Source organism: Dipodomys spectabilis, unplaced genomic scaffold, assembly GCF_019054845.1.
Source record: "Dipodomys spectabilis isolate Male_0828 unplaced genomic scaffold, ASM1905484v1 ptg000076l, whole genome shotgun sequence".
Taxonomy (NCBI): Eukaryota; Metazoa; Chordata; class Mammalia; order Rodentia; family Heteromyidae; genus Dipodomys; species Dipodomys spectabilis.
The window spans coordinates 7,293,882-7,320,993 of NW_024870753.1; the positions used below are offsets into that span (position 1 = coordinate 7,293,882).

The following is a 27,112-nucleotide window of genomic DNA, read 5'->3' on the forward strand; positions in this document are numbered from 1 at the left end:
TGCTCCCAGTCCCAGCTCACACTGCACATTGAGAGTGAGGCTCTCCTTGAAGCGGTCCAGATGGTAGTTGACAATGCAGGCCAGGGACTGCCGGTGGGCCTCCCGGCTGGGTATGAGGCGGTAACGGCTAATGACTGTCACGGTGCCATTGGGGTTTCGGATCTCCTGGTACTCGGCTTCGCCCTTTAGCCGGGTTTCCCAGGACACCACACTAGGAGGCTTCCCATTGGCTGAAGTGCAGGTGGCCACCAGGACCTTGTCATCTTGCCCCTTCCGGACTCGAAGCACCGCCTGGGTGCCTTCTATCCAGTTGGTGGGTTTGGCTGTGGGGAGTCAGAAAGCAGCAGCAGGTCAGTTCTGGGAAGCAAGGTTCCCCCCACCCTGCCTCAGCTCCCCTTGGCTGCCTGCCTTTCTGCGCACAGCTCACGCACGTGTTCCCTGCTGCACTGGCCAACGTCAGCCTTCCTGGCATCTACCTGAGCTTTCTCACTCACGGTCGGTGCTCCACCACTGGAGCCACAGCTCTGCTTCCAGATTTTTTTAAAAAATCACAGTCAGTCTCACTGGCTTTCTTGCTACAACTGGCTTTGAGTCGCGATCCTCAGATCTCAGCCTCCTGAGTAGCCAGGATGACAGGCGTGAGCCAACAGCGCCTGGCTTGTGTCATGGTATCTGGCCATGTAGCCTGGCCACTCACAGTGTCCCGAGGCAAGGCTTCCTGCTTAAATATTGACTCTATTTGGTTTTCTTCCCCACCTTCCTCCCTTCTTTTTTTTTTTTTAAATGGTGGTGGGGATGGAACCCAAGTGCTCTACCACTGATCCTCTATTCTGTCCATAGCTTTGTCTAGCCCAATCCCTAGTAAATTGTGGACAGTCTGGCTAGAAGCCTAGAGCTTTGCCCAAGGAGGGTATCAGGGCCACCGAGGCAGCATTAGAGACGGCCAAGCTCCAAGAGCACAGGCATCTGGAGAGACACGGAGGGCGGCCAGCTTACCCATTACAGTGAGATTGAGTTGGCTCTCCCGGTTGCCGGTTGGGAAGGTAGCAAACTCGCAGATGTAGACGCCCTCGTCCTCCAGCTCCAGGCGGGAGAGGCGGATGGTGCCGTCGATGAAGGATGGCCGCAGGAACTTCACTCGCTCACGGTAGGGAGGCAGCACGGACACACCCATGGCTGGATTATAGATGGCCACATTCTGCTTGGAGCCGTTGGTGGCCTTCTGCCATGTGACCTGGGTAATCTTCACAGCAGGCAGCGGGTTGGCAAAGCTACAGTGCAGTACCACGTCTGTGCCGATGAAGCCATACATGGAATCGTTCACCTGAACCACCTGCGAGTGGGTGCCTGGCAGGGGGAACGGCAGGGCACGGTCAGGGCCAGTCCCAGCTCCCTGTCCCCCTTGCTCCCTGTGACTTTTACAGCAGTCGTTAATTTTTAAATTCTTCTTATAATTACTTGTTATAAAAACACTCTGGGCAGTACTGAAAACTATTGAGAAGAAAATTACACCATCACATCTGTAGAATCCATCTTCTCTCTCCACATAAATGAGCAAAATCACAATTACACCATACAGATTACTCTATCACTCCTTTCCCATTTAGTAACATATTGCTATCTCTGCATGCTATCTATCTGTCTATCTACCTACCTATCTACCTACTATGTATCTATCTATCTACCTATGTATGTATGTATCTACCTATGTATGTATGTAGTATGTATGTATCTATGTATGTATGTATCTACCTACCTATCTTCTCCACCCCTGTGAGACAGGATCTTGCTATCTATGTAGCTCAGCCTGGCCTTAAACCTCCTGCCTCAGTCTCTTGAGTGTTGGGGTGACGGACATCTATCACCACAGCCGGTACATCCTCATTTTGGGAAGTGTCAGATGCTCGGCTTGCAATTAAGAGTCCCGGCCCATGAGCTCTGAGCTTCTTTACTTTCCTGGCCTCAGTTCCCTCATCAGATAAATGGGGCGGATAATCCAGTCTTCTGTACCTCAAGGGGTTGCTAGGAGAAGCAAAGGCACAGGGGAGAAAGTGCGTCATGCGACAGGAAGCCACGGGGGAGCATGAGGGCTCACGGTGACCCACATTGCGGCCACTGCACTGTCTTCTCCCTCATGGCTCCCTCGTGTGCTGGGTCAGCCATTTTCTGGTGGCCAGGCAGAGGGACATAAATGCCACCCAAGGCAGGGTCTCTGCTGGTTCTGATGCCTTTATAATCAGGTCTAAATGCCTTAACTTGGCTTTTGGCGTCTATGGCGGTTGCCTTTTATCCACACCTTTCCAGAAGCTGGGCTCTTCAACCACATCAGACCTGTCCTCAACATGGTTAATTTCTGTTTCCTTCTCTCCCTCCTAATTACCCCAGAACTGTTTGCTGAGTGGCTATATGCCAGGATCTATTATTGGTACTTAGGTCCTATCAGTGAGTAATTAATTCAGCCAGCCCCTGGCAGATACAGCCAGCCGCGTGCAGAACCCATCCACACAACCCTTCTCAACTTCTGTTCATAGAGTTCCTTCAACTGTGTGGGTCGCTCTCCCTCCCACCTGGGGGGAGTTTGTGGTAGCCCCCTCCCAGCCAGAAGCAGCCAGCTACCTGAGCATGGCTCTTTCTGCCTTGGAGTGATGTTTATGTACCTTCTATGTCTGCTCACGTATCTGCTTAGGTATCTTATGTATCTAGTGTCCAGACCAGCCCCTGGCCCACAGGACAGGTTTCTAGGTTTACTTTTCTTTACTACTAGCAAACAGTTCTCCTTGGATGAACTGCAAGGGAAGGCCCGATAATAATGATTTGCAAGGAGGGAGCAATGGGTGTTGTGGAAGGAACAAATCCCCTCCTGAATCCCCACTGATGACATGGTCACGTCCGGAATGTTTTGGTTGAGCATCCTTTCCCTTGAAATTGGCTGTCTCCTCTATCCTGGCCTGGCCGTCCCCGGCCCTAGGCTCTGCCCTCCGCCCCCCAGCCTGTGTTCACCTCTCAGCCTGTCAAGTCTGCATCCTTGACACACATTTGTGTACTCATGTCCTTGCAGCTTTACTTCACAGAGTCAGTTTATTGGAGGACCATCCGTACTGTCAATAATGCAGACTCAGAGATAGGGGGACGGGCTCCAGGGGAGTCTAAGATCTAAGGTGAGAAATGGGGGCGTGTGCATGATGGAGACTCAGGAGCAGTGTGGGCTCCAAAGCCCACGGTCAAGGTGTTTCATGGCTCCCCACCCTCTCCTCCAGAGCACAGGTGACTATGGAACCCCAGAGCTCAGTACACAGCAGGAACTCCACAAGTGCTTGCTCAGCCAGGTATGGTGGTGCACGCAGTAACCACAGCACTCTGAAGGCCGAGGCAGGATCTTGCCAGGCTGAGCTTGCAGAAAAGGGTGAACGAGGAACCAACAAGGTCAGTGTAGTTTATGTGCAAATACAACAATGAAACATGTTGAAATGTTCTAAGAAGGGGCAAGTGGATGGGGAGCGAGACAGAAGGTGAGGTGGAATGGGGTGTTCGTGTATGGAAAGGTCATAAGGACCATCCCCCAACAATGCACATTAATACTAACTAAATAAACAATAGAGAAAGAAGCAAAACTGTACTTGAGTCTGTGTGTGTGTGTGTGTGTGTGTGCACGAACGCTAGCACTAGGGTTTAAACTCAGGGTCTAAGTGCTGTTCCTAAGCTTGTTTTGCTCAAGGCTGGCACTCTACCACTTGAGCCACGGGGCTTTTTGGTGGTTAAGTTGGAAATAAAGAGTCTCAAGGACTTTCCTGACTTGGCTGACTTTGAACTGAGCTGCTAAGAGCTCAGCTTCCTGGGTAGCTAGGATTATAGATGTTAACTACTGGCGCCTGGTTCTGTATATGGCCGTCTGGGTGTCCCCATCCCTTCCGCTGCTCCCTGGGCTGTTCTGTGGGTGCCTAGTACCCAATAGCTTTCAAGCAGAGGCAGTGAGGGTAGAGGAGCTGCAAAGGGACAAGTGCCACCGACAGTCAGAGGCTGGGCTCTGCCTGCTTGTGCCTTTGACTGGTCACTGTGAGACCTTGGCCAGTCGCTTCCCCCTTTTTGAATCCTTTCTCCTTCTTTTGCAAAGGAGCCAGCTGGGCTCCCAGTTTCTCCTGGCTCTAACTGACAGCAGCCCAGCCCGTGCCTCACCCCAGAGAAACAGTCCCACAGAGAGGTCAGTGGGTCAGACAGTCCAGCACTCTTGCTGACTGGCTGGCTGGAAAGCGGCTAAGCCCCGGAGGATCCTCCCCATCCTCGGGCAGGAGAAGTGGGTGCTCCGTGCCCGCCCCCCCCCCCCCCCCCAGCTTCCACTCCCCAGGCCTGCTGGAGGCTGCCCAGTAGCTGAGATAATATGGGCATAATTGGAGAACTTGCGCCACACAAAGCCAGGAACTGGAAAAGCCAGTTGGAGGGCTTGGGCCCTAGGTGAGAGAGGGGGATGGGGCAGGATCTCAGAGCCATCTTGAGACTGGTACCAAGTGTGGTGGGTCTATAGAAGGACACAGCCTCCTCCCTTTCCCCCTGCCATGCACGGGGCCCAGCAGGGCACGGGCCCAGGCCCACGGACTGACAGCCACCCACCGCCTCCCAGGTGACCTCACGCTTCAGGCCAGGCCAGGGCAGGAGGGGAGGTCCCTGTGTGGGCCGGGAAGGGCGCTAAAGGGCCTGGGTGCCTAGGCAGTGAGCTCTACCAGCCGCAGCCCTGTGGCTGGACAGTCTCCTCACTGCACATGGGCGTGTCCCCAGTCCTAATGTGGTAGTGATGGCCAGGGTGGGGCCGGAGGACCTCTGACGAGGCGGCTCCCTCACTTTCACTCTGGTCTGTCATGGGTGACTATCAGCAGCGTCAGGGAGGTGGCCCTGGAAGGGCCTGACGGACTCTTGGAGCAGCGAAGGTGAGGACAGCTTCCAGCCCGAGAGGGCTGGCGGCTCTTCAAAGTCCTCCTCTTCCCTATTTCACCCAGACCCAAGCTTCTGCCAAGGGGTGCCTGGCCTGGTCAAGGGTTGCAGAATAGAGACAGCATTCCTAGCTTTGAGAGGGCACACGGGAGGCCTCCTGGGGGGAGAGCAGGGGGTGGCCCTGAGAAGGGACAGGAGGGGCTGGAATCCTGAGCCTTCCTGGGAAAGCTTCGGAGAAGGGTCCAAGATTAAAGGATGCTCTGGATGGGGGGGGGGGGGGGTCATGTCCACTGAGACTGCCCAGCCTCAGGCAGTCCCAATGCCATGACTTCTGAAGCTGGGGATGGGGGTGACGGCTCCCACCCTCTGAAGAGCTCCAGCCCCTCAGGAAGAGCCACCATGTGTTTTGTTTTCTGCCTCTGCAGAAGACTGGCCCTAGGCCAGTGACTTAACCTCTCTATGGCTCAGTTTGCACTAAACCGTATGTCTCCAAAACAGGGATTCTTATCATCAACACTATAAAACTATATGCCCCAGAAAACTGTTGTGAGAATTAAACGAAGGAGTATAAGCAGCATTCAGTACACAAATGCTTAATGAATGTTGCTACCATGCCTACTACCACCACCACCACCACCACCACCACCACCATCATCATCATCATGACCATCATGATCATGATCATGATCATGATCTACTGAGCATCAATCCCGTCCTGGCCATTGTACTGGGTGCTATGAGACCATTCCTCTATTGGGACACCCTTTCCTTCTTGGCTGACACGTACACCTCAACAGTATAGAACCTGCACCTCTACCTCGTTATTGTCCATTTCCAGACTGTGTAGGGTCTATGTCCTGTGTCACAAGAGTTGGCAGACCCCTGTGAGGGAGGCAGGAGCAGGCTGGGCCTTGGATTGCATTGAGTGCACTATACCTCACCCTTGTAGATCCGGGGCTTGAGGGACATCTGCCCACCCTCTGTTCCCAGGCAGGGATGCTGCTCACAGAAAGCACCACCTACCCCCCACCCCCAAGGCCGTGGGAAATTGGACCACTCACATGGCAGCACATGGGAGCTCAATAGACCAGGCAGCCTGTCACTTTCCAAGTCTAGCAGCCTCTGGCCTGGTGCTCTCCCACCCTGACTCAGACCTGACTCTGGCTGAAGTCTTCCCAGAATGCACTTTATAAGCCTCAGACATCCCCTACAGAAAGATACAAACTCCTGTGACGGTACGCAGCCGCAGTATCTGCAGGCACCCCACCTGCACTGAATTTTGGGGAGCCCAGGTGACAGTATCTGCAAAAGGTTGCTCTGAATAGAACAAGATGAAGAGAGAGATGCCCGCAACACCTGTGCCCGCACAGAGGGGCTCTTGTATCCTGGGGATACAGAAGTTCCACCTATATTTTCTCTGACAATCCCTAACATGCTCAGGGTACAGGACACAGGTTCCTGGGGCCTGTGCTTAGGTGCCTCAGTTTCTCCCACAGATGCGTTGGGCTGGGCAGTTTGGGTGACCTGGCTTTCCAGAAGTGCTGAACCAGCAGGGCAGGCGTCGGGCCTGCCCCCCCCGGAACGTCACAGAGCTGCAAAAGCCCGAGCTCAGCAACAAAACACAAAGGCTCCTCAGTTGTGGTGGACAAACCTGCTCCCCAGGCCCAGCCCTGCCTGCCTCAGAGCTAATCTGCAGGTGGGAGGCGCAGGTTCCCACAGAGGGTGTGGCACACGGGCTTGGAGCAGTTTCTCTTCTTGCCCTGTTAGGCCTCAGACCCCTTCATGTAAGCCACACTGGCTGGGACTGGGCCCAAGTGAGTGGGCAGCTGAGCAGGGGGACTGGGTGACATGAGGGGGAGTTGAGGGTTCTGTGGACCACCTTGCCCCCCTTTTCCTGACAACTGAGTGAGCAAAAGTGGCAGCACACTGTAGAGAGAGCAAGTCTCTGCGTGTGTGTCCATGTGGGGTGCTGGGCTCCCCAAGGATCCCCAAGGGATCTATTTCTAGGGCTTTCCAGGGACGCTCCCTGTCCCCTCCCCCATATCTAGGAATTGGCAGGAAGGATGTGAATTCTGGTGAGAAACAGCTAAGTGTGAATGGGGATGGCTCACCCATGGAGAAGGAAAGGGTCCCTCCCTGCCTTTCCCCCCCCCCCCATATTAGGATCCTCCTCTGGTGCAGCCTCTTCCCCAAATACCCACTCCCCAGGCTGGCTGGCTTCTCACCCTCCAAAGCCCAAGCTGGATCCACCTGGGAGAGACTGGCAAGGCAGAGGGGACTGGCAAGGCAGAGCGAACCGCCTCTCTGGGGGTCTCCTCTTGGAAGGTTTTGCCAGTCAGTGTCACTTGCACCTGATCAGGTTTTGCCTGCAAGAACCCACAAGGGCAGGGCTCTTGAAGCCCTTGGAACTTGTCCTGTCTTGTATCTATGCCCCAGGCACAGTTCCCCATTAGTTTAGGGGAGTCCTGGGCCATATCATCTGCCTCTAGACTCTCCTCCACATCTGGGGCCCAATGGACAGAGGAACGGGGCTCAGAGGGGCCAGTGGGCAGAGAGAAGCAGCAGCTGACCCAGTTCTTGTCCCAGTAACCAGCCTGCCCCCCAGGGCCAGCAACTGGAGTCCAGTGGGAGCTTTGGGTGCTGGAGTTAGCCCAGCATCTTGGTGCCCTGCTGGGGGCTGGTGGGAGGAGGGCCCTGGAGGATTCTTTCTTGGGGACAGTCCTTCTGAGGAGGCTCCAGGTGTCCTGGAGCCCCCAAGCCCCTTCCACACCCCCTTCAGCAGCAGTGGTGATAACATCCCATGATCCCAGAGTCGGGGGACTAATTGCTACTGTCCAAGCCCAGGCGCCTCCATCCCCCTCCGGGGTCACAGAAACTGCCCATGTTTTCCTCTTGGCTGAGGCTCCCCCAAGTCCCCACACAGAGCTGGTTAATGATGGGCTGTGGAGTTGGCGCCCGCCGCCTTGGGCGGGGGAGCACAGCGCGTGGGAGAAGAGGGGGTGCGGCAGCCTGGGAAAAGCCCCGAGAAGGAGCTGGATCCCAGGATCTTTCAGACAGGCCAGGCCGGCCCTGCTCTGCCAGCAGCTCAGGGGCCCTGGGGTGGCAGCAGCCATGGGGGTGCTCTGACAGGCCCCTGAAACCTGGAAGGACAGGTTGGGGGACAGGGATGAATCAGCGGTGGGGAGGGGAGAAGGGGGGCTGGGTCTTGCCTTTTCCCACCAAAGAGCAAGTGGCTGAGGATGCCTGAATCCTGCAGGCCTATGTCCTGCTCTTGGCTCCTTTCCAGGGGCCCTGGCAGGCAGATTCTGACCCAGCCCTTCGCTTTCCCATCAGCAGTCAGGGGCCTACATGGCGGTTCCCTTCTGGCCCTGTCCAACTCCATCTCTAACCGTCAAGGTGGCACCTCTCTGCCTATTCTACACCTCCCATCCTGTGTCGCACCCACTCTCCCTCTGGGCAGGTGGGAGAAGGGAGGGCTCCAGCTGAAAAGTGGGAGAGGCTGTTGTGGTTCCCTCTGCCCGATCGATCACTACTTCTGTCTGGAAATGAGTGCTGTGCTCTGGACTTGACTGGCCAGGCCCCTTCCCCCTCCCAGCTTTGCTCCCTGCCCTGGATCAACATCAGTGGAGTGTGTGGATCCAGTGGCCCTTGGCCTTTGTTTACTGGCTGGCCCTCCAGGAAGTCCTCCGGGAGGGGCTGAGCTCAAAGCTGGGGTTCATAGGATCTTCTATCGTCAAGCGCTCAGCCCAGCCAGCTGATAGGAGTTGCTTAGTAAGTTTTGTTGACCTCCCCCTCCACCTCTATCAGTCCAATTCACTGCTTTGCGCCCCTTCCAACTACTGCATCTCTGACTCCCTCACTTTCTTGGCACTCCTGGGAACCTTATACCTACATCCCACCCCTCCCCACTCCCCACGCTTTGCACCAGTGCAGCCCAGGCCAGCTCGTACCAGTCTATGGCAGGACAGTGCTAAGTCTCCAATCCCTCTGACATAGTACCCCAACCCTTAGAGGCTCAGCAGCCAGCGTAAACTTCCTGTATTTCAAATCCTCCCATGGCAGTCTCCAACATCAAGTCCAAGGTCTTTCTGGGTTCTGGACTTTATTTTGGATCTCTGTAGTCCCCAGCCACCTCTTCTCCCTACTTTCTCTCTCTCCTGCTACACTGAACAATTCTCAGTTCCTTGTCATGTTCTTCCTTCTGCTAAAAATGTCCACTTGTGGTTTTCAGCCTTCTGGAATCATCTTAGACCTGGATCTTGAGGAGATGGCATCTGGGAGCCTCCCTCTTGCCCATCATGAAGATCCGGTGTTCAGGCAGGGACCTGTGAGGATTTCTGCTCAGTGCCTGACAAATAGGAACTGCAAGGGTGCCCCCAGTGGTTGATAAGGCTGTATGCTAGTTGGGGGTCCTGGGCCAGGAGGCTGACTTCCTGGAAACTGTGTTCACCAAGGGAACTACAAAGTGAGGCCTCACGTCTGCACAAGAGAGACACAGGTCAAGCCTGGAATCTTCTCTTTCTTTGACTAAAAGCAGGAAGTGACATCCCAGCGTGTTCCAAGCCCATACCTCCTCTGCTTACTTTCCAGACTTTATTTCTTGATTCCTTTCCTGTCTCCCCCGGCCTCAGTTCACAGCATCCCTCCTTTCCTCACACCAGACCATAAGGTGAAAAATTGTTTTCTCACCAAAGCCAGTTGCAGCCCTGAGGCATTGCTCCCAAGATTGCAGTCCTGTTTGTGTCTGCATGTCCCCCCCCCCCCCCCCCCCCCCGCCCATGCAGCCCGGCTGCTCCCCTGCCCCACCCTTCCACAGCCTCCCAAAGCCTTTGACTCGAAGGCCAAGATTGTGAAGGGCCAGGCACTTGAGATGATGCCAGCCCCCTCTGCCCCAGTGGTGGCAAATGCCACTGTGTCCCAGCAGACGCACAGCTCGGGTCTTCCTCTGCAGACGTGCACTGACACTGACGGGTCTCAGGGTGTATAGGCAGCAGCCTTTTGGAAGGCTACTGAGCAGGTGGGAAAAGATGGGGGGGGGTGCTGAAAAGGCAGAGGGAGAATTCCCCAGGCTTCCCCAGGGAGCCTTTGAAAAGCTCAAGGTTGATGCCTGCATTGTCTCAGCCCTTCGGGAGCCAATGCATGTTGAACACAGGGCTCTCAGATCTGCCTTCTACCACACAGGCCCCATTGGACCACCTCACAGCCCAGCTCTGTGGATGCCCTGTCCAGCTGCTGCTTGCGTCTTGGCGGTGAGGAAGGGGAGGAGGTCAGGTGGGTACAGGGCTGGTTTTCAGGGAAGGAGCATTCTAGAGCAGAGGTGGGTGGAAAGTGTGCTACAAGGAAGGGGTTGAAAGGTTCAGTGTGGAGGGGTGTAGGATGGTGGGGTATATAGTCTATGAATAGTGACTTTAAATTCAGACAGACCTGGGTTTGTATCTACTCTGCATTAGCTGGGCAATGCTGACTAAATGGCATTCATCTCTTGGGGTGGGGGGGAGTGAGTCAGTTTTCTCTTGTATAAGATGAGGTAGCAAGTGGAGGTGTGGCTTAAGCACCGCCTGGAGCAAAAAGAAAACCTAAGGAAGAGCGAAAGGTTCTGAGTTCAAGCCCCAGCGCTGGCACAAAAATTACATAAAATAAAACAAAATGTGAATGATAGCACTGCAGATGAAATAGAGTAGTACACCTCTGTTCTCAGCACAGTGCCTGGTACACAGGATGCGACACAGATGGTTGTGCGTGACAGGGTGGGGAAAGACTTGCCTAGGGTTCAGGTGAGCCGGCTGCTATCCCTGCAACCACCCCACATGACCCTGGGTAAGGCCCTCCTGGGCTAAGGCCACCGCCCCAGAGCGCTGGGGACCACCGAGGACCACTGATGCGCTAGGCCAGGCAATTCTGTCGTGCATGGCAAGATGTCTAGTGACACCCCTGGGCTCTCCCCGCTAGATGTCAGGAGCACCGCCTCCACTTCTGACAACCAAAAAAACATCTCCAGACACTGTCACACAATCCCCCAGGGAGCAAAATAACCAAGGATTCAGACTGCTGGCCTAGATGGAGAGGGGCTGAGCTCAGGCAGGGGTGGCAGAGCTAGAGCTGGGTGAGAATGGGGTGCAGGGCTGCTTCTGGAGGAGATGGGGGGGGGTGACCAGCATGTCCCTAGAGGAAGCAAGAGCACAAGCAGGGGCCAGGAAGCAGGTGGGGAGACATGTGAGGGAGGGCCGGGAGACCCTGATCAGGGCGGGCAGGAGCGCAGCTACGCCTCTGCTTCTCAGAGCAGAGAGGAGGCCAGGTAGCGTCTTCCTTCGGCGAGTAAACGGCTATCATTTCGGAAGGATTTTCACCTCATTTGGTTCCTGCTTAAGTGAAATCCACAACATGTGTTCTCTGCATTACTGGAGTGTTTGTGCTTAATTAGTGGCAAATTCTTTCATATTAAAGTCATTAAGTTTTGCCGTTTGCTCTCCTTACCCTGGGCCTGGCTCTCCTTTTAATGTGGGCAGGACTGACTATAGATGCACAGGTTGTTCTAGCCTGTCTCTGTCTGTTTCTCTCTCACACACACATGCACGTGCGCACACACACACACACACACTGTGCACATCTATTCCCTGGGCCTTCACAGCACCAGCCTGTGTGCCTCCCACCCAGAACTGACCTCTGCCCTTCCATCCACACCTGGCACCGACTCACAGTGGGCAGCCTCCTCCTGCTCTTCCTGGCTCCTTTGGGCCTCCCGGCTTTAGGGACAGGGATGGTCCCGGCTGTGAGGTATATGTTAGGCCCTCCTACAGAGGGGTGACCCTCACAGAAGGCCAAGTTCACACAGTTCCAGAAGGCAGCAGGATGGAAAGCTGAACATGCAATACTGGATCTGGACTGAGGGATGCTGGGCTGAGCGGAGGTGGATGGGCCTGGCTTTGTCCCAGCCTCTCAGGAAGGACTCGGTCTCACCAGTCCCTAGGCCTGGAGCTCTGTGACCTCTGGGCGGTGTTTTGAATCCCAGCATCATGAGGACCCGTGTCATGAGCCTCCGTGTCTGAAGCAAGTTGTTCCTTCCCATCTGTGGTCAAAGCCACTTTGGAAGGGCCCCTGCCCAAGGAGGCCGCGGCCTGGCCTTGTCTCAGTGGGAGTCATCTGGACCCAGGCCCTGGGGGGCCTGGGCTCTGTCCCTGAGCTTCTTTGTGCTCAAGGTTCCCGCTCTACCACTTGAGCCACAGCACTACTTCTGGCTTTTTCTGAGTAGTTTATTGGAGTTAAGAGTCTCACAGACTTTCATGAGTGGGCTGGTTTCGACCTCCATCCTCAGATCTCAGCCTCCCGAGTAGCTAGGATTACAGGCATGAGCCACCAGTGCCAAGCCTGATTAACTTTTAGCTCCTGCCCCCCAGCCCTGGTTCAGCTAAGGCTTAGGGAGCATGAAGATGCCAGGCAAGATCTGGTGCTGGGTCCCCTGAACTCTGAGACTACTAGTGTTAGGGGTCATAGCCAACTTCCGGCACCCACCCCAATGTCAACCCCCTCAGCGTCCTCCCCAGCCACCCACGTGAACCTCCACAGTAGTCCCAGCCTAGCTCGATGCCAGTGCCAGCTGAGACCACCACAAAACCAAGGGCATGACCCCAAAGCCAGACGCCAACCTCTTCCTGACTTTAACCACGGAGTGCAGCCAACCCCAAACACAGTCACACTTCAGTGATGGCTAACCCCTCTTGATTTTAGACATGAGTTGCTCTGTCAGGACTCCAGCCAGCGAGGAACATGGGTCCACACCACTGCACTGGCCCAATCTCAACCCTGGTTGGCCCACAGGACACTCCCAACTCTGTTTCAAGCCCCTTGAGGGGGCAGAGAGAAGATGCGATCTGTGAAGGATCCTGATAGGGCGTTTGGGGGAGAGGGAGGCTGTACTGGAGGCCCTCCCACTCTGTGGGAGCTATTGGATTGGGGTATCCTGTGCTCAGCAGGCCTGTAGCATAACAGGTCCTGACAACTCTCCTGGGCTGCCCTTTCCTCCAAAGTTCCCTCTTTGTCTTGGTCACCTGAAGCTGCCCAGCCTTCACAGCTTTTAAAGGAGTCCTTAGCAGTGAGGCACTGGTGGCTCATGCCTGTAATCCTAACTACTTAGGTTAGGATCTGAGACCTGAAGACTTAGGTTCAAAGTCAAATCTCTACAGGTAACCAGCAAAAAGGCCGGGTAGAGTTATGACCCAAGTGGTAGAGCACTAGCTGTTAGCAACAAAGCTAAGGGACAGCACCCAGTCCCTGAGTTCAAGCCTTAGATTGGCACCAAAAAAAAAGAAAGAAAAAGAAAAAGAAGAAAGAAGAAGAGGGCCCTCATACGTCCAGCTCTCTCAGCTGGGGTGAGGTCACCCACATAAGATGACCTCCCCAGTCTGGGGCAGTCTTGTGGGAGACTAGCTCAGCCTCCTCCATTCCCAGCACCACGCTGTCATCCTCGTCCCCTCTTCCTCTCCAAATCATCACCCTCCACTTGGTAAGATGCTGAGGGGAGCACATCCCGACGCCCGCCCCGCCACAGCCCGCCCCGCCACAGCCCGCCTCCTTCCTGCCCCGCCAGGCAGGGGTGCGCAGAGGTGAGGGGACCAGGAGATGTGTGTGGGAGCACTTGCGCCCCTCCCCCAGCTCTGCTCATCCTCAGCTCCCTGTTTCCTGTGCTGTCAAAGTTTCAAGTGTGGGGGTCTCTCCCCCCTCCTCCCCACGCCCACCCTCCCTCGGCCCAACACCAATCTACCAGAAGCCTCGCCCGGTCCTGCTTCCAGCTCAGACTTGTCGAGGTTTCTGGAGTCACTGGTAGGGGCTGGCATGCCAGGGCCTGCTCCTCATCCTGCCTTGCAGAGGAAGTCAGCACGTAGGCACAGGGCAGGGTGCCCAGCTGCAGGGATGGATCCTGGCCGCTGAGCCACCTGCTTCTTTTCCCTCCCTTCTCCTTCCCATCTTCCTGTGCCCTCCTGTCCCTTCTCAGCAAGGCCTCTGAGAGTCCAGGATGGCCCATTTCCTTAGCAGCAGCCCCTAGGCACCCAGGTGCTGCTGGGTGAGCAAATACAAGAGGGTCGCTCTTCCTGCCCAGCTCCCTGCCGGGGGCTCCTCCCAGAAACACAGAATGGTTAGTGCTGGCCTAGGTCTGAATGTTTACATGTGCTAATTTACTTCATTCTTTTTTTTAGTTTTAGCATTCTTTCTTTCAAACTTAGCATACTTTATTTACCTAAGGGCAGATTTCATAGTGTCATTTCTATGCGTGTATACAATTCACCTAATCTCCATCTCACCCCCTCTACTCTCTCTTACCCACTCCCTCCATCCTGAAACCATTTAACAGGCTTCCTCGTTCTATCTTCATACATGTGAATTATCTACTTGGACTGCATTCATCCTCATTCGTCATTTGCCTTTCTTGTTAGTCCAAGCCCTCCTGCTGCCACCTCTAACCCCCCACCCCCAACAGAGCCATTCACTTAATCCTTACAACTCCAGGACCCAGAAATTATGATTGGCCTTATCTTAGAGACAAGATGCTGGGATGCAGCTTGGAGACAGGACACTTTGCTAGCATGCATGAGCCCCTGGGTTCCATCCCCAGTACTGGAATTCAGAGGGTGCAAGGCAAGCAACCCACCCAGGGTTAGCTGTGTGGGGCCCGTTCTGATCTGGGAGGTGTCTCCAGAGGCCACGCCTTTCCTACCACACCTGCCACCCTATGGCTTGAGCTTCCCTTCCTGGAGCAGCAGTGGCTGGCGCTCTAAGCCCAGGGTGGTAGGGAAGGTGTCCACTTGGAACCCTCATCCATCGCCACCCTGGCTGAGTTTGATGAGAATTCTTTGCAGGCTGGAAAGACGCCAAGCCCTCTGCCTTAGCCTTGATTTAGGGAGAGGCTGGGCCTCTGCCACCCTCTCCCTCGTAGGACATGGCTAAGGGCCAGCCTACCCACAAAGGGCCACGAAACCTATGTACTTGGGCTCTCCCCCTGCTCCCTGACTTCTGTTCTGCCATTCTGGCTGTGGTCTTTGTCTAAGCAACTCAGCCTGGGAACCAAGATGTTGGTTGGGCTCTGCTAGGAACTGCACAGGGCTAATGATGAGGGGAGCACCTGAGCCTCCACTGGTATGGGGAAATTACAAGTATAATCTCATTTAATCTTCATAAACATCCCTGAGGGTCCCTCCACCTCAGGCCCAGAGTGGAGAGGGACTGCTAAGGCTGGGGAAGTGCAGGTATTCCCCCCCCCCGCCCCCCTTTGGTGTGGCCTAGGGGCTTGAACTCACACTCAGGGTCTGGGCTCTGGCTCTGAGCTTTTCTGCTCAAGGCTAGCACTCTTAACACTTGAGCCACAGCACCATGTCCTGCATATTTGGTAGTTAACTGGAGGGAAGAGTCTTATGGACTTTCCTTCCTGGGCTGGCTTTGAGTCTCGAGTCTTAGATCTCAGCCTCCTGAGTAGTTAGGATTACAGCTGTGAGCCATGAGAGTCCAGCAAGTGCTGGTATCTGTTTACTTCCTTTCCACCTGTCCCTCCCACTTCCTATGCTACATACCCCCACCAGTCTTTCCTACTCTGACTTGTCAGTGAACTCCAAAGCCATGGGAGCCAACAGGAGGTACTCATCAAATATCACCCATTCCCCGAGGGTAGACTTGGAGGCTCAGCTGAGCCCCCAAGGGGAACAGGGGCCCATCAACTCTCCCACCACTACTACCATCACCAAGCACCGAAGGCTGGTCAGTTCTACCTCCGGGCCCTCCCACCAGAGGCAGCCGGGATAGCATGCCAAGTTAGCTTAATGAGTGAGGGCCCCAGCTTTAATTGGGGCCTTCTGCAGTGCTAACTCCTGCTTTCCTTTTTAATGCAGGGAAAGGGTAGGCTTTATTTTTTTTTCTCTCTCTCCTTCTCCTATGCATTTTCACCCTGGCTAATGGCTCTTCACTCAGAAAGGCCCCTACCACTGCTAATTGGATTTAATTGCTGGGGTAATTAATGATTCGATTGGCAAACTAAAATGCTGTGGGTGAATTTTGTGTATAAATAAATAGGGATGTCCAAGGGACAGAGAACTCAGACTGACCCGAGGAAGGTCTGGGGGTGAACGGGAGGAACAGGCTGGGGACCCTTCAGCTGGCAGACCAAAACTGACCTGGGGACCAGCTGGTGCTGGCTCCTCCTTTATAGATCAAGAGAAAGGTACAGAGGAAAGCAATTCTGTCAAGGTGGCGACGCAGTTGGTGGAGAATGGGAAGCAGGAGCTGGCAGAGTCACCCTGGAAGAAGAGAGGTGAAAAGGTGTGACTTGCCCTGCCAGTGGCTCCATCCCATGCGGACGGCCGAGGGAGCACCTGGGGAAGACTTATCAGCCAGACACAAGCCGTAGAAATGTACGATGGTTGTTTCTCTTGTTGTGGTTACAAAGGCCCTGCCTCTGGGTCACGAGATAAGCACACAGCTCATGGAAACAGGAGGCTGCCAGGTGCAAGAAGAAAGAAAGAGCAGTGGGTGTGAAGCTGGAAGGCCACCCCTGTTAGATGTGCACGTGTCCCCTCTTGGCCTCTTTCTCCTGGCCCAGATGTCTCTTAGGGCCCTTGACCTGCTGGACCTTCCCTGCTTGATTCGTGCTAACTTACAGACCTGCAGCAGCAAGATGGAGGCTGGAGAGGGTGGTATAGGCAAGACCTCCTAAACCTCTATGGTGACTTACAGGCCTCTACAGTTCTGGGAAGAGGAAGATGGAAATGGAATAGCAGATAAGGGTGTGGAGCAGGGCTGGTCACCTTCCTCTGTGTGTGTCTGTGTGTCTGTGTGTGTGTGTGTGTGTGTGTGTCCCACCCGTGTGGGTGGGTCCTGGGTGAGGGCCTGAATCCATGTGTCCAGCGGCCAGCTGGACATCTTGCTCGCCACGTGCCTCTACTCAACTCTTCTCTCCAGCTGCCCTCGCCCTACCTCCAGGGCCAAACACACCTGGCACAGCATGGCTGTGAACTTTAGCTCAGACCTTGAGCTTCCTGCAGCTCACAGCAGTTCACCTGGGAGTCTGCCTCTCACCATTTCTTACCTGAGATAATCATGGGTAACACTTAAGAGAGGGAACAAGCGGATCACTTACGAATGGCATCAAAGTCTAGCGGCTGTGACGTTACCCAATGGAATCTCATTTTATCCTCACACAAACTTCGTAAGAAGATGCACGTCACAGTCATGCTGGGAAACTGAGGCCCGGGCTGGTGAGAGTGACTCTGTTCAAGCCATCTTGCTAATAGGACCCAAGTCTTCAGTCCTCTCCATTGCCTTGGGACAAAGCTAAACGACTCCTCAGACCTTCCATCTGTCCCTGCCCAAATTGCCAGCTTCCTCTCCCTTTCCTCCTACATCCCCACTTTCCATTCCAGCCTTGTGGAAAACTCCTACTTCAACACTCAGGACCCACAGGGCCACCTGCTCTATCCTCCAGCTTTGCCCCTCACCTCCACCCCCCAGATCTGATGCTCTGTGCTTGGCCAAACCTGGAACCGTGACCCGTCATCTCGGAAGCCCCAGCCTGTAGTCTGCACTGGGAAGGTGCTAGACCTGGTCTGCTTGATGAACTGTGTGCCAGTCAAACCCTAGGGAGCAGACTCAGGGATGTGTGTCCCTGCTGACTTCTCAGGTCACCGAGAGCTTTCACTCAAGACATCTTAGAAGCTGACTGATCAAAGGAAGACGAGGCTCCCTGGTGAAGGCCATGAGCATTGGCAAAAAGGAAAGATTTCAAGAGGAAGGCTGAGAGGCTGCAGGGGTGCAGGGAGAGGACCATTCAAGCCCTGTCCTCCTCATCCTAGTGTAAGAGTTAGCACCCCTCCCACCCTCTGCAATCCAAGCTGGCTCTCTAGGGCTGGGCCCTCCACTCTCTTCCTCCAGTCCCATCTGACATCCCAGGATTCTGGGACAATCAAAGAAGAAGGTGCTGCTCATTTTGAGGATGATAAAATTGAGACCCAGGTGATGTCTTGCCTTATTTGCATTTATACAATGAATCGAAAAGCCAAGGGGGTGTGGGGACATCTCTGGGCCTTTCTACATTCCAGGTTCCAAAGCAATGAGGAAGTAGGAGCAACCAGAAACAGCCTTCCATGAGAGAAGGCTTCTGGGTAAAGGTCTTGGGTGGGGACGGGGGTGCTAGCTAGCATCTCATGCAATGCTGCTTAAAGACCTAAGCTGGCCCTGATGGGGGTGAACATGGGCTCCCCATTCTTGGTTCCCTATCACCCCTGGGCCATAGCAGCCCTAGGCAGGGCATCTAGTCAGTGCAACCAGGAGGTGCTCGGGAGTTCAGCCCCGCCTGTCCCCTTAGGGTGGGGGTGGGAGGCCTGGAGAAGCAGGTCAAAGCCAGTCCTCCTCCTGCCCCACCCCCAGTGAGAGCAAGCGGCAGAGGCGAGCCTGTAGGACCAGAACCAGGCGCCCTGTCCTGACACGTCCTGGAGACACAGCTTGAGTGGGAAGTGAGGCAGTGAGTCAGGACTGGAGGAGAGGCGCAGGGGAGACAGGTAGAGGAACACGAGGTCTGTCCTCCCCTGGAGAGGACAGAGAGGTCAGGGCCAGCAGGAGGTAGGGCAGGATGAATTCCCCATGTGGGTCTGTGGGTCTTTGGTCCCTGCCTGCCTGGCACAGGCTCTGACTGGGGAGCAGGGCTGCTGATGGAAGGTGGGGGTGAGCCAGGAGTTCACTGCCTCCTGCAGCGGGAAGCACCCGCCAGATAATAGTGAGATAGCTGCACACTGTATAACTCCAAACACACCACAATCCGTAGGAGACCTGGGGAGGAGGGGTGGGCACCAGGCAGGGGGCAGTGTCCTCAGGGGGCAGCAACCCCTGTGAGGCCTGCCAGCCCCTGTGTTGCCCACCGCGGCAGGCAGAGCTGGCCCTGGGTGTGGCAGTGTCCATACCCCTCAGGGGAGGCCTCTCACCCACAATGGTGGTGGGGGTGGGGTGGGGAGGTTGGGGTGAGGTTTAGGGCGGGGAGACGCTTTGAACCCCAGAAAGACTGGTGGGAACTGGTTCTTGACTCATGGCAGAGAACAGGGGGTGGGGAATGGCAATGGGCTTGCGCTTTATTATTATTATTTTTGTCTTTTATGACATGTGAACCCAAGCAATTAAAAATATGCATTTTACTTGATACCATCTTCCTTGCTGGGTCCAACCCTGGTCCCATCGGAATGGCTGGTGGTTCCTAGTAAGTTTTCATTCCTTGGAGAGCATAAGCTAGATGGAGCATGTTCCTATCTACAAGGCTCAGCCCCCTCCCACCTTAGGGGCTCCATCAGTACAGAAAGTAAATACAGATGAACACAGGCATCAGCAGGCTGCTCTATGTCCACCAATACGTCTGAATACCTTCAATGCTTGCCTTTGGGGAATCTTCGCTGTCATCTTCTAGAGATTGATATTTCCATTTTACATGGGAGGAAACAGAGGTCCAGTGGCTGAGAAAACTTGTCAAGTTGCATAGCTAAAGCATGGTGGATCCTAGCTACTTCGGTTCGGGAGGCTGAGATCTGAGGATCATGGTTTGAAGCCAGTCTGGTTAGGAAAAATCTGTGAGACTGCAGCTGTGGTTCAAGTGGTAGAGCATCAGTCTTGAATGAAAGCTAAGGGACAGCACCCAGGCCCTGTGAAACCCCAGTACCCAAATACACACACACTGAAAAAAAAAGAGTGGCAGAACTTGAACTCAGACTGGCCCTGCCCCTGCGTTTCTGACTTTCCCAGGACTGCAGGCCAGTGTTTGCCTCCCTGCCTCACACGGAGGCCTTGTTCCAGGATTGGATGATTCTCCAGAGGCAGGGTCTCCCCTGCCCCTTTCCAAGGACAGAGAGAGGGGAAATTTCCAATCAGATGGGCCTTGGAGCAGTGCAGCTCTCCAGTCTGGTGTCCAGACAGGTAGCAGGTGTCCACACCTGCCCAAGCCCTGTCCTGCCCTGTCTAGCACAGTGGCCCAGGTACAGTGGCCAAGGGCTCCTAAGAGGACTGAGGCAAAGAAGCCTATGGAACGGTGAGACCCTCTTGGCCAGGTGGCAGTTGATGTCCAGCCAGGTGTGGCCTGGTCATGACCTTTCTCTGCCTCTGTCAGAGTCTGACTCCACACATCTCTATCCTGGGAGATCCAGGAGTTTCTTCTCCTCCCTTCAGTATCTCACAGCAGGGATTCTACCATTTCCCCTGGAAAACTACTGAAATTTCCATACACCCTACACTAGGGAGGAAGTGGTTGAGGATGTCTGTCCTTAAGTCCTCTTGCTGCAATAGAAGCACACTGTCCTGTGGTCTGCTTGGGACCTGTTGGTTCAGGCATCAGAGATGGGGACCAGGCTGTTCCCGCTTGTTAAGTGAGCGGGAGGGGGGCAGGGGAAGGGAGGGAGGGTTAGTGGGCTGCCTGGCAGACCAGAGCTTGGCTCTTCCACTCACTGGTAAACTGCCTTAATGCAGTGAGCGTTGGCTTTCTCATCTGTAAAATGGACTTGATCTTTCATTTCAAAATCAACTCTGAGGACTCAAATGAGGTATGGCCACAGTTAGCTTGGTGCCTGGTGGACTAGTTGCTCAGGACGCGTAGGCGGGTATACCGCCATTCTAGGGTCAGGAGCTAGGCCACAGCTGAGACTACTCTTCAGGGCCAGCAGGGGCCTTTCTCACACCTCAACTGGACTCTAAGGTTCTCCCATTTGTCCAGGTTTTCTAAGCTGCCCTGTGCTGGCCTGAAGCTCTGAGCTCTCCAAGAGGTCTCAGCCATTTCACTGGTTTTCCTCCAAAACAGCCCCCTTGCTCCGGCCTAGTGTGCTGTCCTGGTCCCAAGGTGGAAGTCAGTGTGCCGGGGACCCAGGCGAGTCCCACAGGCCCTGGGCAGCCTTGCCCCCCAGTGTCCCTGCCGGCCAGGCACCTGGGTGAGTGACCCTCCTGCCTCTCATGCTCACCCTGTGCCCTGGGACAGGCCCCAGGGGTGTGGCAAGAAGGACTGGGGGGTGCGAGAGCTTCCTCGATCTCCTCTGCAGGACTCCAGAGTCCAAGAAAATTCCACTGTCCTCAAGGGACCTCTGGGATGCTCCCAGACCTGCCTGGGACGCCAGCCATGCTAGCTCCTCCCTCTCCTGTATCCCTCTTCTCACTCTGCAGGTTGGCCACACCTGGCTGCTGTGCCCAGCCCTGGGTCCTGGGGACCTGAGGCCTCCATCCCACGGGTGTGGCTGGCTGGGCATCCAGGCCTGGCTGGAGCCACAGCATGGCCGGGAGGGCCCCATTCCAACATCTCCACCTGCTCCCTCATCACCCATAAACGTGGAGAGGGAAAGTGGCAGGAGCCCAGGGCAGGGCCTTGTGAAAGACACGCAATGGATTCACTGGGCACCGGCACCAGCCTGGGGGTGTCACACACTGGCTCATGACGTCCTTATCGCCATGTTTCAAAGCAGGTGTTACAAGACAACCAGGGATGCTGAGCATGTCACTCAGGAATTGCCAAAGTCACAGTGAGCAGCACATCGAGGATGCAAGGTGGGCTCTGCTGGGCTCCCAACAGGCCAAGCCCTGTTGCCGCGATTTGAGGACACGGATCAGGAACACATGTCCCAAGCGAGTGGGGAAACGGATTCCTGTAGTCACTGGAGGATGGGGGGGGGGGGGCGGCTGTGATCTCATCCCTGCGCTCTGACCTTGCAGTCTGGCTCCTTGGGCAGAGTCTCACCTCCCGCAGAGGTACCTGTTCTTGGCTCTGCAGGTCCCTGCTGTGACAGATTCATTTTCTTTCAGTGTCATTTATCAACCACTGGCAGTTTATGACAGTCCTGGCCTGGGAGGCAGGGGACCCGGATCGTAATCCTGGTGCTGCCAAGAGCCAGTGGGCTGTGTGGCTCGCTCTTTCCGGGCCTCAGTGTCCTCATCTGAGCTACTGGAGACTGGCCCGTTGGTCCTTCCCCCAGCTCCCTAGGCGTGGTCAGTTGTGAGTCTATTCTGCACCAGCCCCCAGCAAGGCAACCTGCTCTGAGGCCTGGGAGACCCCTCTATGTGTTCCCAGCTGGGCCAGACAGCAGACTGGGTTCTGTAACCCTTCAGTGTGGTGACTGCCAGATGTGGCTGGTGTGATCAGCACTAGCCATGTCTCCCCGAATGACACTGCAGGCCAGGCCCCATTCTGGGATGTGGTGAGTGGAGGAGCGGATCGGCTCCGGGAAACCAACCAAGAGGAAGCTGAGCTCCTGCCGCTGGGATGGTTCCCAGGCTGAGACCTCGCGCTCACACCCAGGAAGTGAGGCGGTTGTTAGTAGGGGAGACTCCCGGCGCTGAGTCAGGCCCCGGGATGGCTTTGCAGCGGCTCTGGTCCTGCCCTGTCAGCCTTTCTAGCTGTGGCCACACTAAAGCCCTTAACCACAGCGCTCAGTTTTGCCATCTGCTCCTGACACCTCAGGAGCCTGCGGCCAGGGCCAAACCCAGTGACCTTGTGAGGATGGCACGATTCCGAGGACTTTCCAGGATCTTACATCGTCCTGTCTCTCAGAGTAACACCAGGAGCCGACTGCCCTGAGTGAGACCTGGACCTGTCCCACACGGTCCCCATAGTTCAGAATGAAGCCACTGCTTCACTGATGAGGTGACTCAGGCTGGCGGGCAAAGTAGTGGAGCTTTGGTCACTGGGGTTTTCTAGGACTCAGCATCCAAGCGAGGTGGACAAAAGCCCTAGAAGAGGGTTCTACAATCTCCCTTCGAATGGAGCCTGTCCTCTGACCTATCCCTGGGGCAGGTGCTATGGGGACAGGTCAGGGATGAGGCCTCCTAGCCCAAGCCTGGCCTCTCGTGACCTCTTTCCTCTCTTCTGCTCTGGGGGCATCTGGAGAAGAGACAGATCTTGGGGAGATGTTAATGAATTCTGACAAATTAATAAAGAAAGCTTAATTTAGTCTCCGTATCTAATTTCCTTCCCTGTGTTTTATTTTCCTGCCCAACAAGCTGCTGTTGGGAACATGGAGGGGAAAAGTGTGTGTATGGGGCGGGGGGATCAGTCTCAGCCCCAATCCACACGCCTCTCCTGGTGGGCCCCTGGCCCTCCCCTCTCCCCCACTAACAGCTACCCCCACCCAGCTAACCCAAGACATTAAGCTGTCAAGCCGTTCCCAATTATCTCCCTCTATGCCTGCGGGCTCTAGGGGCGACAGTTGTAGCAAGCTGGAGTTGACTCATTCTGTCACCCGCCTGCCCTGCTCCGGGAAAATGTGATTTAATAAAGTCCAATGGCAGGGCTGGAGCACACGGGGGTCTTAGGAAGAGGGCGGTGCCAGCCTGGGGTGGCTCTAAGTCTGCTCTTCTCCTGGGACAGTGTTTCCAATCTGTGTCACATAAACTCACGTCTCAACCCTAGACGGGTCACCCTGGACCCCCTTTTCTTCCATTCACCTTCCCAGCACTCTGAGCAGCAGTGGCATTAACCTTCCCCGTGAGGGCTTCCGCCTCCCCCGGCTGCCTGTTTTACTAGCGTATGGTCATGACGGTGGGGAAGCCCTTCCTGCTGCTTCATCTCCATCCTTTCTGCTGCAGAGGACATGCTTTTCGATACTGATCCCGGTGTGGGTCGGACACCGCCAGATGCCACCCAAGCCAGTCCAAGGCTGGAGCAGAGTGAGTCTTCCCCTTTGCTTTTGCTCGGGCTGCCCTGGCCCTGGGCCTGGTCCCCACCCTGCCATCCTTCCTCTTTAGAAGCACTTGCTGGAGATCCCCATTCTGACAACGCCCTCTGGGTTCAGGCTTCTGGGTTCAAATCCCAGCTCTCCCACTTGCTAGCCTTGGGAGAATGACTTCATACGCTCTGTACCTGTTTCCTCATTTACAAAAATAGAGGGAAGTGGGGTAACTATGCCCGATAGGAAATGGACTCATTACCTTACTCATGTAACTGTAACCCCTCTGTACAGCATCTTTACAATAAAATATATATATATATTAAAAAAAATAGATGGAAGCCAGGCACCTGTGGCTCCTGCCTGTAGTCCTAGCAATGGAGGAAGCTGAGCTCTGAGGATTGTGGTTTGAAGCCACCCTGGGCAGGAAAGATTGTGAGACTCTTACTCTCAGCCACCCAAAAGCCAGAAGTGGAGCTATGGCTTAAGTGGTAAAGTGCCAGTGTTGAGCAAAACAGCTAATGGCACTCTGTCCAGTTCCTGAGTTCAAGCTCCAATACCAGCACCAAAATAAAGTAAAGGAGGGAGAGCCAGGCATGGTGATGTATGTGTACAATTCCAGTACTTGGGAGGCTGAAGCAGTCTGGGCTATCTAGTGAATTCAAGGCTAGCCTGAGCTACACACATGTACACACAACATACATGCAGGGAGGGAGATTACTCATTTTCTCACTGGTGTTGTTGGATAAAGCCCATGGACCACAGGGATGAGCCCTTGTGCTACGGCCAGGTGCCTGGCAATTGGCAGGGCCAGCACGCGGGAAATCGGCAACAAAGAATTGGCTGATGCATGGCATGACCAGGAGGCCAATGTGGCCTCCATGCTTCCCCAGCCCCAGTGGAAAGGGACAGAGGATCTGACTACGACTCCCTTCCATATGCCGGAGTCCCAGGAGTCAGGAAGAGTCTACATGCAGGTACCAAAGGGATGGAGAAATAAATCTTAGGAAGAGGCAGGATGGCATCTCCAGCGTTAGTGCTTGGCCCTCAGAAGTTACAGCCCCACACTTGCTTGTTCCAGAGTTGTCTCTGAGGCCTGGGACTTTGTGGTAGTGGGGGTGGTCTCCATACCCACGACATCTACACTGCGCAGAGCAAGGACCAAAAGAGACTTCATTCAAGCTACAAGTTCAATCTTCTTGCTGTACAGATAGGGAAACTGAGGCCAGTTTCCCTAGAGAGTAGATAGGGTGAGCCGACTCTCATTCCAGGGACCAGAAGCTAGTCATCCCAGACCATCCAGGGCTAGCGGGAAGCAGAAGTGGCCAGGAGTGAGGAGGAAGCCCTGCATAAAACAATGGCCTTGAGGCAGGCTATGCATAGGCGTAAAGCTTCCAGTTCCCCTTTTTAAGATTACAATTGAGAGAAACAGAGCCCTGAGCAGCCCCCTCCCCAGGGCCTGGAGCCAGGCCCTCACTCCTCCCAGCCTCTTTCCCTTCTGCTTTGCTTTCCAGATGCAGAGATCAAATAACTTTCACTTCATCTCTCCTTACAACACAACCCCAGCACCTGCAAGGGGTGGGGGTGGGGGGCAGACTTAGAGGTAATCAATTGGCTTTGTTTCTGTAGGGGCAGAGGTCTGTAGGTCACTCTCCTTAGGATCTGGAGCCCCTGTGGCCTGGGCCTTGGGCCTATCCCTACCACATCCTACCTCCAGCTGCAGGCAGGACAGACTGCCCTTGGCTGGCAGAACTCCTAGGAGCTAGGAGGGAGGCCCAAGCAGGCCCCCGTGGTGATTCTTGTGTCTGTACACCTGCATCCATGGTAGGATATGTGTTTCCCACCATGCCCAAAGCTCACAGTACTGTTTGCTCTCTAGTTTATTTGAAATCATCAACATGAACTGTTGTCCAAGGCATAAAAGACGGGGCAGATCTTGGAGGTTCCTCCATCCACAGATCCCAGCCCCTGCTTTTTCCACTGGGTAAACTCAAGCCTACAGCCCACCTGTGGGCAAACATGGCACAGCCCTGCTGTGCATCTGCACCTCCACCTCACTCGAGAGCCTCTGAGGGCTGGGTGAGGAAGGAAGGAGCAGGATTAAGATCCATTACTTGGGTGGACCATGATGGATGGGGGGTGGGGGGGAATTCCATTGGTTGCAGGTAGAAAGGTCACTGCTTTGTCCCTGAGCTGCTAGGCTCCTGCTCATCCAGCTGGGCCCTGTTCACCCTCACAGCCCTACTCTGGGATATTTTAAGCACTGGCTCTCACCTGCTCTGACGCTGCTCACAGAAGTGACAACTGGTCTGTGGTATTTTCTATTTCATTGGAAGCTCAATCTAACAAGGGCCCCAGACATGAAAACAAATAATTACTGCATGCTAAGTGCTGGGTTTTGTTTGTTTGTTTTTCTGAAAGTATGAACCAAAAAGCGAAGGGAATTGGGAAGGAGGGGCGGTTTTCTTTGTGGGTAAGGGAAGTATTATAGCAGAGGTGAGATTTTTTAGCTGAGTCTTGCAGGATGAAGGAGTCCTTGGGAGAGAGGGCTGAGAGGGGGACAGAGGAGGAGATCAGAAAGATGATTAGAAGGAAGGTAGGAGCCTGTCCTACATAGACAAGGGTCTTGTTGGTAATGGAGCACCACTGAGGCTCTCTGAGCAGGGTGATGACATCAAAGGTACCTGCTTCCACTTAATCAGTATGTCCAGAATAGACAGATCCCAGACACAGAATATGGACTGATGGTTATCAGGGAAGGTAGTGCCAGTGACGTGGTGTGGTGCAGGCGCAGAACTCCATGAACATTATTAAAGGCCACTGATTGAAAGCTTCGAAGGGGTGAATTCCATGCACATGAATTGTATCTCAGTTAGAAAAAAAAAAGTGGGTGAGAAGAATGGGTAGTAGGGGCTACCAGATCTCTGCAAAGCTACAAATGAGGGGTCCTCAGATCAGCCATGAGGCCTCAACCTTCTCCCTCACTTCCCCGCCCAGCACTGATTCTGAAGGGGTGGGCACCGGAGAGGTTTTGGGACCCCACCTAAAGAAGCATCCCTGAAGCTGATGACAACTCGAACCGGAGTGACAGGCAGGTCCCCTGATAATCGAGCAGGCCTGGGGAAGCTCTGTCATGGATGGGGAAATTAGGGCAGCAAAATGACATCATGCAAAGAGAAGAGGAAAGTGTTCCCTCTCGTCCCAGCAGTGCAGGCTGCCTGAGCTCCTGGAGCCCAGGGTCTCTGGGCTTCAAGCTGCCACACAGTGTTCCTGGGCCCTTGCTGGTGCCTTGAAAGGGGAAGGAAAGGCTTGGAGGAAACTAGGACTGCTAAAGAGGGCCATTCCTGTGGGGTCCTGGGTGGCTGAAGTAGGGCTGTGAGGGACTACTCGCTTTCCCAGGAAGGCCCCTGGGAGTCTTGTTCCTAAGTCCTTGCTCCCTGCGGGCCCTGGAGGAGGCCATGTGGATATACTGACTTGCAAGAGAAACTTTCCAGGGGGAGGGGGGGCAGGGAGAAACCTGGGTAGGCAGCAATCGG

The 27,112-nt window shown here is 54.8% G+C and overlaps 1 protein-coding gene across 2 annotated transcripts in view; it reads right to left on the bottom strand.

The window, feature by feature from the left end:
* The window catches only part of Nectin1 (nectin cell adhesion molecule 1), a 69,774-nt gene that overhangs the window by 26,609 nt on the left and 16,053 nt on the right, over nt 1-27,112 (bottom strand). For both annotated transcript variants that reach the window (XM_042682945.1, XM_042682944.1), the window contains exons 2-3: nt 997-1,347; nt 21-323 (exon numbers count right to left, since the gene is read on the bottom strand). In XM_042682945.1, coding sequence (XP_042538879.1) covers nt 21-323; nt 997-1,347 — 654 coding nt within the window. The remainder of the gene's footprint in view (nt 1-20; nt 324-996; nt 1,348-27,112) is intronic.